Source organism: Callionymus lyra, chromosome 13 (genome assembly GCF_982586985.1).
Source record: "Callionymus lyra chromosome 13, fCalLyr1.hap1.1, whole genome shotgun sequence".
Taxonomy (NCBI): Eukaryota; Metazoa; Chordata; class Actinopteri; order Syngnathiformes; family Callionymidae; genus Callionymus; species Callionymus lyra.
The window spans coordinates 17315000-17326635 of record NC_141830.1 but is presented as its reverse complement, the minus strand read 5'-3'; the positions used below and the strand labels follow the sequence as shown (position 1 = coordinate 17326635).

The window sequence follows — 11636 nt, the reverse complement described above, 5'->3', positions numbered from 1 at the left end:
CATAAATGTGCTAAAGGGAATGTCAACAAAACAGTCGGATAAAGTCAAACTTTAATAAGCGTTCTGACAACTCCGTTCACTCCCATGGTAACGATGTTCAAATAATGTTAAAAAGGCTTCAAGCAGACAAATGTTGAGAGCCCAGCAGAGAAGTTGAGCACGTGTATGACAGCTAGAGAGTGTACAACAACCAAGACACACTTACTTAAACCGGTGGCAGTAATCTTACTCCATAGCCTTCCGCCATGATGTGACGTGCGTCGTAAATTGCAACCCGTGATGACACAATGACATAATTGCGCCCACGGCGTGTCGGCTCAGTCGGCGCAGAGTCATGAAAGTGTTTGTAAACAAGTCACCCGTCAGGTAATGTTCATATGTAAGGCGTTCAGGATTATAAGGCGTACTGTCGTTTTTCGAGAAATTGAAAGGCTCTTAAGTGCACCTTATAGCGCGGAAAATACGGCAGTGTAGATCCTCTGATTGTCTTACTATCCAGTTATCTTCGAGCTAGTAACGGAAAACACGTAGAGTTAACATGAATTTGCATGATTATACCTTTATTCAATCTTTTAACCCTTGTGTTATCTCAGGGTCAAGGTGACTCACAGGCCCGAAATGAAATGGGTTTGATGCATCCAAGGGTTAAACGATTGAATATATAACATATGTGGTGATCTTGTCAACATAACAGTCAAGATAATCGTTTACTTCAACAGGTTCTTTAATAGATTTTTGCTTTGGCAAGGTTAAGGTTTGAGCCACAGTTAGTTAAAAAGCAAACCAGTCATCTTAAGTGTAATTCAACTGCACAGGTCAGGAACTGAAGGATGGCAGGTAGGAAGAATTTGCGCGCTACATTCAGCTCAGATGAAAAGTTCCAGGATCCTTTCCAAAAGACAGGGGCCGTTGGATTGTGCAAGCTGGGGTTGATTATTTGAACTGTTCCCCAAAACTGCTGATTGGTCCTCATCGATTTTCTGTGTTTCGTGTTCTGTGGCACTATATGTGTTGTTTTGATTAGTTTTGCTTTCCAAAAGTTCCTCTTTGGATTCCCTTATTTCCACAGTTCCCTGTTCAGAGTTCACGACAGTGTTCCTTACGGTGTGGTTTATGACCACCCCTGCATTTCCTCTAATTGTGTCTTCTCTCGACTCCCCGACAGAGAACCGAGTTGTTTCCTGTTTGAATATCCCGACTGATCCCATTCTTATGTTCGGTTCTGAAAACCCATCCCTTGATCCATCTTCTCTACCCAGTGTTCCAAAAGAGATGTCTTCTTTGGATTCCCCAAAAGTTTCTCTAATAATTTCCTCAAATGAATCCTCGTTTAACTCATGGAAGAAGTGATCTTTGTTTTGTCCGAGAACATCGTTCGTCATTTCAATGATGTTGTACCTGGTCTCACTGTTTGTGGTTTCCCATGAGCCACCTTTCGCTCCTTCCTCCGGGCTTTCTTTCGCAACTTCCACTCCTCTATTTTTGGTGCGGATTTTTGGCTTGAGGGTGTCAACCTTCGTATCCTCTGTCGTGTCCACCATCTCCGCCATTGAGACGCGCCACGATGCTAGCTCTTTTGTGTTGTACTCCAAAAAGGAACCCTGTAAAGTGTCCCTGTCCACGCTCTCTTCGATCGCGTCGGCACTGTTCAAGATCAGGAACTCGGTGCTGCTCTCCTCGTTTTCTTCGATATGGTTTCTTGTTGTTTCTCTTTGATTTTTTACGCAATCTATCATGGTTGTTCTCTCTCCCCCCAATTGATTCTTCTGAATCTCAATTTTTTTGTAGGCCTGGACCAGGGCTGTTCTTAGTTTTGCATTTTCCTCCATCACCAGGGCTAATTTTCCCTGTAGCGCTGTCAATTCTAATACTTCCTCCTCCAGAGCTTTGTTCATCAGATGATCTCTGAGGACAGCATCTCTACATTTTAACTCGCTTTCCTTCTTCTGTTGGTCCATTTGCAGCTTCATCCATCTGAAGCTGGTGATCAACTCCTCGTTGTGTTTGGTGAGTTGATAAGATTTCTGCTGGAGATCTTTGAGGGCGATCGCAGCAGTGCACAAATTCATACATGACCCATCAAAATCTGTTCGGTTTTCAGACGGCTCCTCAGACATCGTTGAGTTAAACATCCCGGGTGGTGTGGAGTTTTGCCGCTCAATCTCATCAGAGGTGTGGGAGCTATGAGCTTCACTAGATGCTCTCATGGGCTCTGCAACTGAGGATGTTGATGGTGTCTGAGGTTGCTCAGGCCTCGAAGCTACTGTGGAAATCCCTCGATGAACATATTCTGCAGGGATTTCATTGGAAGCCTCGGTAGGTTGCTCGGGTTTTGTGACAACTTGTGGCTTCGCCGTCGCCGACACGGCGCCACCTTGCTGGAGTTCTTGTTGCATAGTTTTCTTAACGGGTTGTCTCCGAGTAGATTTGTAGTCTTTGAAGTAAACGAACATGTCTCGCGCTCTCCCCAGCGCCTTACTGTTCCACCTTCTTTTCCCCGTCTGGCCGGATTTGTCTTTGTCTGGTCTTGACATTTTCAAGTTGTTTTTCGTTCGTGACCATGCTTCGACCAGACAAAGTGATGTGAATATGCTAGCATGCATTTAGCATACTGAGCTAGCAGTCATCACCAGTCAGCATCAGTTACTACCTGACTGCTGTGAGGGAAAGGTAAAGACCAGGTAAGACTCTGGCTAAAACACATTTATATCTGAAGAAGTTTGCTAACAAAGGTTAGCAGTATTATTACGTCATAGTGACATCATGGTCAGACTTTGTTGTTGGTTTCAATAGATAAACAAATATGTGAGAGACTTGGAACATATTTAAAGGTACTAAAGCAAAATGTGGTGCATGAACCTTAAGAACTCAAAATGGAATTTTGTCCCACAATAAATCAAAGTAAACTCTCTCTAGATCAGCTAATGGAGTTGGTGCCAGACGCCCTCTGGTACTTTCATAGGTACAGTGGTCACAAGCGCAATCTGAATAGCAGCCGGGACGCTTTGTTCTCCGTTTCCTTTGTTTTCGTTACCACTGCAAACCAATACAGATGACGTAGAACAAATGTACTACTACTTTATCAAGAATAGAACCAAATACACGTGATGTTTGGACTCAATGATTTGAGAGATGAGCGCATCGGATCACTTGAGATGTTGAAAAACTCAAGTTAGAGGAAACTGTGATGGAGTTAAAAAATGTTGAAAAAGATTTTTCTCAACCGATATTCAAAGAAGATGATGATTATGTAGTACTTTGAAATAAACTGATTAAAAAAGAGATTAACATAATGTGCTAAATACTTAAAATACCTCTGTATTACTAAAAAATACCTGAAATATTGACCCCTTTTTTACTTAATAATTATAATGATCCATAAATCTCTTGATATTTATCACAGGAAAAAATAATTTTATATCACTGGAATTTACAAGACCTGTCTGATAGTATTAATTATTTCATATACATCAGTGAATATTTAAAAATTCACACCCATACCAGTTTCTTGCACAACACTCTCTTTCATACCCTGAACATTCTATTGCAATATTAGAATCCTTTTTTCAGTTATTTTGAAATCTAAACGCTGATGATCACTTAAACTGCTTGGCGGGGGGTCACGTGGGTCAGTGCATGAGAAACTGTCAAAAGTTCTAACTTCCTTTGTCCTGTTGAGGACAAAGCAGCAGATTATCCTAAAAAAAAGAGTCAAATAATGAGACCGTCGCTCTGACAGTCGGCAGCTGCCACTTCCCTTCCCCAAATATCTGCCTTCTCCTTTATCTCGGCAAGGGTGTTTAAGAGACAGAAAGCTGGCTCCAGTCTGCTCCGGGAATGAGGCTGTTATCAAACCATAATGACTGCTTTTGCTGTTTTTAGTCTCTGCCTTAAATTTGATACACTGCAAGTGTCTGTGGCTGCGGTCAGAGACCATATAATACTATCTGTTATTCTGCACAAAGAATGTCTATAATCTTCGTTACGAGCTGTCTGAGATTCTAACTCTGTCATGGTTAAACACACTTAGGTTTGTAGGAATAATTGTCAAAAATAGAATAAATAGTCTTGACATAGTCACCGTAGCTAAAATGTTGTGTGAGATGTGTTGTTGTATATAATGTATATAATCTAAAGGTTACATTTGGAGTTATTGTCATAGATAGTTTCCATTTTTGAACCTTGAAACCAGCTAACTGTATCCGAGGGGATGTTTTTCAAACCAGAAGGAAGCAAAGCTTCTCCTTTCGAGATACCAGGCCAAGGAAATGACGCGTGACAGCTCGTCTAGGTGATAAGATAACTTAGTGTCTGCTCTGAGTCGTCTATAGAAGACGTGACTTAAACCCTAAAAAAAGAAATGTTTCGCAAATCTATATTGTCTCTTACAAGTCGATTAAAATGGTTAAAGTTTCCTTCTGGCTTCACACAGAGCTGTTGCTTTAGGAACGTCAGATGACATTTACACCTAATTCTCTACCTAAGCAAGCATTCAAAGGTAGAAACTGTAAATAACTGTTAACATTGTTAAAAATTAATGAATTAATGAATTAAATGATTTAAAAGAAATTCCACCAATTTGATTTCTTTTTACTTTGTATTTTTATTTATTTATTTATTTTACCTTTAATCATTAACACTAGTTGTTCTTTATTTAATCTTTTTGAACGTTAAATTTTAAACTGAATTCATTTCTATATTAAAAATTAAAAAATAATGATAAAATTCAAAGTCTGATTTTGATGCTGTATAAATGAAATGTTAGAAATTCAATATCCCACATTTACTTCCTTCAAACTTAGATTGCATAAAATAAAACAAGGAAATCAATAATAGAACAAATAGAAGAAAACAATGAGAAATAGATTGGAACCTTCCAATATTTGTATACAAAGTATCGTGGGTTTTTTTTTTATTCGTTTTTAAAAGACAAATAAAGACGGAAATTGACATTCAAATGATAATAAACTTAACTTAATCTAAATGTTGGAAATACATTTGTATAACATACACATGTTAATGTTCATATTCATGTAAATATCCTAAATGAAAATGCAATTAATATATATAAAAATTATGCATAAAATTAACTCTTTTGCAATTGTAATAAAAAAAAGTATAACGTGAATAAAAAACGGAATACATCAAATATGAGCTAAAATGTGAAACTAAAACAACTTTCAAATCAAAGTGTACATTGAAGATTATAATAAAGTTGAATAAAGATTCAAATCAAAAAGGAAGACGTCACACTCAGTTTCATGGTATATCTTAACTCTGGGGTGTATTTTTACCATTGTACTCATGTTGTCGATCAAGTTGTGAAAACAGATGGGATTTTTGACAGTGTTGATAGGTATGTTGCACGTATCAAAAGTGTTAATAAGTATTGAAACACTTTTTGTTGACAGTTCTTTCTCCTACCAAGTTAACTCGAGTAACTCAGAATTTCATTCTCACATATGTTCATGAAACGGATACTTGCCGGAGCACAAAGCTCCATTTATTGAACATGAAGAGGAGGACAGCTGTTGTGTTTGTAATTTCATACAGATGTGCACTGGCAGTGGAGATTTGTTGGAGTGGAAAGACCATTTCAGTCCTCAATTCACAAATGCACTTATGTAACTGTTGGATACCATTTATGTAACTTTCTTGGTCAGGAATTTATTTACTCAGAGGAGCTTTGAGTCTTATAAACTTGTTTTTCTTCTGCTAATTATCATCTGATTGTTTCGCTTGCAACGTAACATTTGGTCATAAAATTAGATTTTGTTTTTCAATCTTTTTCTCAATCTATAGGTAATTCCTGGATTCACAAAGCTGAAGAATTTCCTACTTCAGTCCAAAAACATATTTTGGATCTTCAATTGCTGAGATATATAAAGATATTGCTTTTTAAAAAATAAATATTGTGAGCACTAATCATAACAAATCCAAATATCCAATTTAAGCGTTTATATTGAGAACATTAGCTAATTAAAGATAGATGCACTTTTTGGAATTGGGTTCAATTCTGACTTTGAGTTCTTATGGGTTGCATTCTAGCTGGTAACTTAGGATGACACCACTCTGTCTCGGTGTTAGTTAAGGTAAAGGTTTACACCATGTTTTTTATGACATTTCTTTCCAATACTCACATTCTCAAATATAAAAATACTTTTGGAAAAGAAAATATCATATATTGCGTATTTTTCCTTTCCTTTTTTTTTCAATTATTATCATTTTATCATTAGTTACCCTTTACTTTTTGAGAAACAAGGAAAGCACGTTTTCAATATTTCTGACAATTAGTATTTTGCTCACTGGAATATTTGTTTTCAGTGTTATATTTTACAAAAGAAATACACATGAATTAAGCATTTTAATTTTCTCGGTGATGTTTGTCATGCATTTTAAAAGTTGAATACATTTTAACCAAATTATATAATACAGTAAAACAAACCATTTTTTAAATCTAAGTATGTATTAAATTAATCTTGTACCTCTAATTGTGTGTGTTTGTATAAAACTCTTTTCAATTAAATATTTACATTAAAAAAATGTGCTTAAGCCCCGCCCACTGAAAACCTTGTTTTTCTGCTGATTAAATCTTGTTTATTATAACCACACCCACTCTGCTGTGATTGGTCAATTGTCAAAAAACTTGTCACCGCGGCGTCATTAATCCCAAAAAGTGTCCGTCTCCATAGAACATTTTTTCATTTATTAATCGTCAAAGTTTTTTCTGTATCCTTCAATCGGTAATATGTCTCACGTTAATATTATATTTACAATTACTTCACAGTCACAACATTATTTGTTATTCTTATTATTGTTATTATTCCCAAAATGCACTGCAGCGTTTGATCTATTCATCTTAAAATAAAAAATAAAATGCAATTCAGTTTCAATATGAATAAATATCAATTAACATGAGATTTATTTATACATTTTCCTCTGTGGTTGCCTTTTTCTTTTCTTATAGACAGTAATTAAACTGAACACTGTATATACCAATACTGATACACAAGAATGTTGTATTTGAGACATTTTAAGAAGATAAAAAAAGGTGATCCCCTCCTCCCTCATGTTTGAAATCACTCTGTGCCCAGTCTGACTAAAGAATGCAGGAGATTCGTATTCCTGTTTTGACAGAGTTGACACCAGTGTCCTTCCTCATCTGAGGACACCCATGCATGAGTATCTGACAACCATTTCCTGTTTGGGGGCTTTGGCCTAACACCAAACAGAGCCTGGATCTCCCCGCTGTAGCGCTCTTCACGGGTGTGCCGGACCGGGAGAATCCCACCCTGTTTCTTGACACGCGTCCAAATCTTGGTGGACAATGCGTCCTTCAAACTCTTTTCTGAGGTTTCACTGTCAATATTAGTTAATTCCAATGAAAGCAGAGCTGAGGTGACACAAGCCTGTGGACAAAAGCTTATGTGTGCAGACTGGAACTTATTGAAAGGCTTCACTGTGAATACTAGTTTGAATTAAGTCAATCCCTCTGTCACGGCATTTCGGAACAAAGAAGCACAAGTTGAAGGAAAATGATTGTAGCAAATTGATATCACAGAGTTTGAAGTTGTGTTGCATTGAATGTTCAGCTTCAGACACAAGAGGAATTTAATATTAATATCTGAGGCTCTCCTTGTTTGCACTTATTTATTATTGATATGAACCGACTCACAGGTAAGTAAGTAAGAAATTAAGTAAGTAATAGAGGAAAACATGTTACACTGGGAAGCTAAAATTAGTAAGTAAGTAAGTAATTTGTATTTATATAGCGCTTTTCCAGACCAGGGTCACAAAGCGCTTAAAAAATCAAAACAATATTCAATAAAATATATACTTAAAAGGTCAAGATAACACAGAGAACAACACAGGAGTCTCAGAAAATCAGGAAAAAGCCTGAACAAATAAAAATGTCTTGAGATGTTTGAAGGAGTCAGTAGATCATCAAATACAGAGGGAGAGGAAGATCGTTCCAAAGCTTAGGAGCAACAGCCTGGAAGGATTTCAGATTTTGATCAACAGACCTCAGAGCCCGAGCTGGGATGTAAGTCTGGATCAGATCAGTGATGTAAGGAGGAGCCTGACCATGAATAGATCTGAAAGTAAGAACCAGAATTTTAAAGTTGATCCTGAAAGAAATTGGCAGCCAGTGAAGAGTTTTAAGGACCGGAGAAATGTGAGTTCTTCTACTAGAGCGGGTCAGAATTCTCGCTGCAGAGTTCTGAATCAACTGCAGGCGAGACAGATCCTTCTTGTTAAGACATGAAAACAGACTGTTGCAATAGTCCAGACGAGACAGGGTTGAGAAGTTAAGTGTTTTGCCTTCTTTGTAAACAGAGATTTATCTCCCTTTTAAGACATTATATATTGATATTGAAACATCAAAGTAAACCTTAAAGAGCAACTAATGTCTGGCGTACCAGTCGCCAAATCGGCCTTTTTAATTGACAGCTGACTGAGCCAATGAAATCTCTTGTGGTCTGACTCAATTGACAATGAACTTTGTGACAAATAAAGCAGTCCATTGGTTCATTTAATAAGATACAAGTCTTAAGTCAAAGCGTGATATAGGGGATCACATCAAATAATGGTTGCTGCACTGGCCTCGCGAGCCAAATATAATAACGCTGCGGCTATAAGGATAGAATTCTAGACATAGCCTTTAGAGTTTTTAAGCACATTTATAAGTAGAATTAGAGACAAGGTGAATACATGTAAAATAAAGCCATATATGTGTGAGTGGGAGGATATCACGCTAGTAACCGAAAACTAGCCCTTCTCCGTTCAGCACCCGGGTTCCCATCTGTCCCATTAAGAGGCCACTGCTGGCAGATGCCTCTCGCGAGCGTTTACGAGTGGAGGAACGAGGACTGACAGGCATGTGTTTTCATGCTCTCGGAAAAAAAAAAAAGGTGTGGAGAGAACCTGAAGTCAGGATCCAAGCTGTCCATCTGCTTGTGTTCTGGGATATTTCTAATCACAATTTTTGTGGAGCGCTAACAAACATGCAGTTTTCTGTCCACGCATCTGCTTCGTTCATCATCCTTCTGGAGTTATTATATAATAGGTGTTGCAAGTGGGTGTAAGGTCGGGGTCCTAGCGACACGATTTGTGATGTGATATCGAGGCATGTTTTCAATTATCCAAAGTTACTCACCGAGGGAGTTTCCCATTATACTCTATTATTTTCCTCCCTTTTGGAAAAACTGATTCTAATTCTCTCTCTGGGAGTCTCTCTATGATTTCATCTCATTCCTCAGAGTTCCTCACGGTTTTTCTCTATCTTGACTTTCCTGCAAACAATTCGTTCCCTTTCGCGGGTTAATGCAACGATGTAACCACAGAGAAAAGCTGTGTGAGCGAGAGGCCTCAGGTGGTAATACGTGAATGTTCAACTTTTGTTTTCGTAAGGATGATCGGCCCATGAGAGAGAGCTTTGTGAACGAGTGCGATCTTGTTTAATTCTCCTCCCTCATTATCTTTCCTCCACCTGCAAACAGACCCTCCCCAGTCATTATCCCTGCCTCCACAACTGCTTAAGATGATGAGAGGATTTGATATCTTTGTAAGGGCCACACTGTGTGTCTGGGGTTTAGGGAAACTTTGCCAGGGTGCTCATTTGCAAGATGCCTTCAAATTAAACCTTTTTTGCTTTAAGTTTGTATATTTCAAACTCCAACTCTCCAGACTCACTCACACGTTTTCCTCCCCAAGATGCAGTAAGTCCCTCATCATGACAATATTTTGAGGTTATTACCTGTATTTTACAACGTTCTCCACCAATCTGAAATCTTGGCAAACAAGAGGTTACCAGAGAAGAGTCCATTATGATGTAATAATGGTCTTCACTCCTCCTTCCAGCCAGCTGTAATCACACCCCGCTTTGTATATACAAAAAGTCCCTTGGAGGTGGAGATTTTCCTGATTGATGATGTGCAGTGACAAACCTCAATGTGTGTCCAATCACAGAAGAGTGGGTGTGGTTATGGTAAACAAGATTTAATCTCCTGAAAAACAGCATTTCAGTGGGCGGGGCTTATGCTAATTGTCTAATGTAAATATTTCAATGAAAAGAGAGTTTTGTACAAACAGACACATACTAATGATACAATAGAGTCCAACATCTATTTAAGATACACTCAAATCAACACATTACTGGCCTTTGAAGTATTCTGGTAAGGAACATATGGAAGGACAGGCGTTGAATCAAATTTAAAACTCAACACAACATCATCAAATAACCATTCACATTTTTCACATGAGCAACAAGGTATTGGTCAGGGGTGGGCAATTAAAATTCTTCATGGGCCACATTCAATGATGTGAATGTTGTTAGGGGCCGTCAAGCAAAAATAAAGACGAAAAAATCCCTAAAAAATGATGACATGTGTCATTAGGCCATGACATTTATTAAGCGATGTGAAAATGTAAATTAATAATAAATACAAAATACATCTGTTAATGCATTAGAACCATTTTTACATGATCATACTTTGACATTATGAGGTCCACATAAATAAAGTCAAAGGGCAGCATTTTGCCCAAGTCTGGTATAGGTCAATGTATTAACATACTTGAAAAACTGCTTTTTTTTCACGATAAGGTGAAAAAGGTAGTATTATTCGTAAATACCATCCCAGCCTATCAGAGATCATTTTCCTGCAGAAACTTTACACTGTAATGAGCCTCTCATCTAGATATCATTCAACTGTTTTCTTATAGCGAGCTGAGAGAAAAGATAATTAAAAAAAAAACGCCACGTCCTCCAAAAGCATGGCTTCAATCGAGATCATTCAAAACAATTGAAGTGGTGGTTGAAAATATTTACCAGCCGAGTCTTCTGTCGGTGAGAATAACTCTTAAATACCAGTTTGAAGCAAAGCTCCTTGTTTGTGAAGAAATCTGATTTGCCACAATGAAAACATAACAATTATGAGGGTTGTGTGGCTTGTCACTCGCGATTAGTGGATGTTTGATACATGAGGCACATGTGTTAGCGTTTAACAAGTCAGCCCCTCCTGCCTGAGAGTTTAATAATATTAGAATTACACTGTTTTATGTGAACACGCTTCTGCCTTGTTTACTATACAACCACTTCATTATTACAGTCATAATAAAGTATTAAACAGTATTTCCTGAAACTATTTCCCAAAACAAGTTTTATTTTGAAAGGCTTTCTCAGGTTTTAGTGCAGCTTGAAAACTATAGTTATGGAGAAATTCTCTAATTCTAAATCTATCTGTATTATTTTGGATTAAACCAAATAAAAAGATGGGAAAATCTACTCAAAGTTTTCACTAGCTACAATGACTGAACTTAGCTACAGGTGACGCAAAATTTGACATGTTGTACTGTAAAAAGCACTACCAGTTATAATACATTTCCCAGAGTGCACTGCAACCGTTTAAGCTCCAAAGTTCAAGTTCAAGTTCTTTTATTGTCAAATATACATGTATGCAAGACACACAGCACATCAAACCCACGATGCAAAAAGCTGTAAAAGTAAAGGGCTTTGAGATAATTATAAACCAAATAACAAGTGACGAGGCGTTGGTGGCGTTATGGGGGGTTCACAGTGAAAGTACATTTTTAACACCTCAACACCACCCTTTGTGTTTGTTTTTGTTATTTTGTGT

At 37.6% G+C, this 11636-nt stretch overlaps 1 protein-coding gene across 1 annotated transcript; it reads right to left on the bottom strand.

Annotated features, from left to right (window-relative positions):
- Positions 1-706: 706 nt before the first annotated feature.
- Positions 707-2642, bottom strand: LOC148067579 (uncharacterized). Its single transcript, XM_087805917.1, has one exon. The coding sequence runs from the start codon at positions 2601-2603 to the stop codon at positions 867-869; it is 1737 nt and encodes a 578-aa protein (XP_087662043.1). The 5' UTR covers positions 2604-2642; the 3' UTR covers positions 707-866.
- Between the last annotated feature and the right edge of the window lie 8994 nt (positions 2643-11636).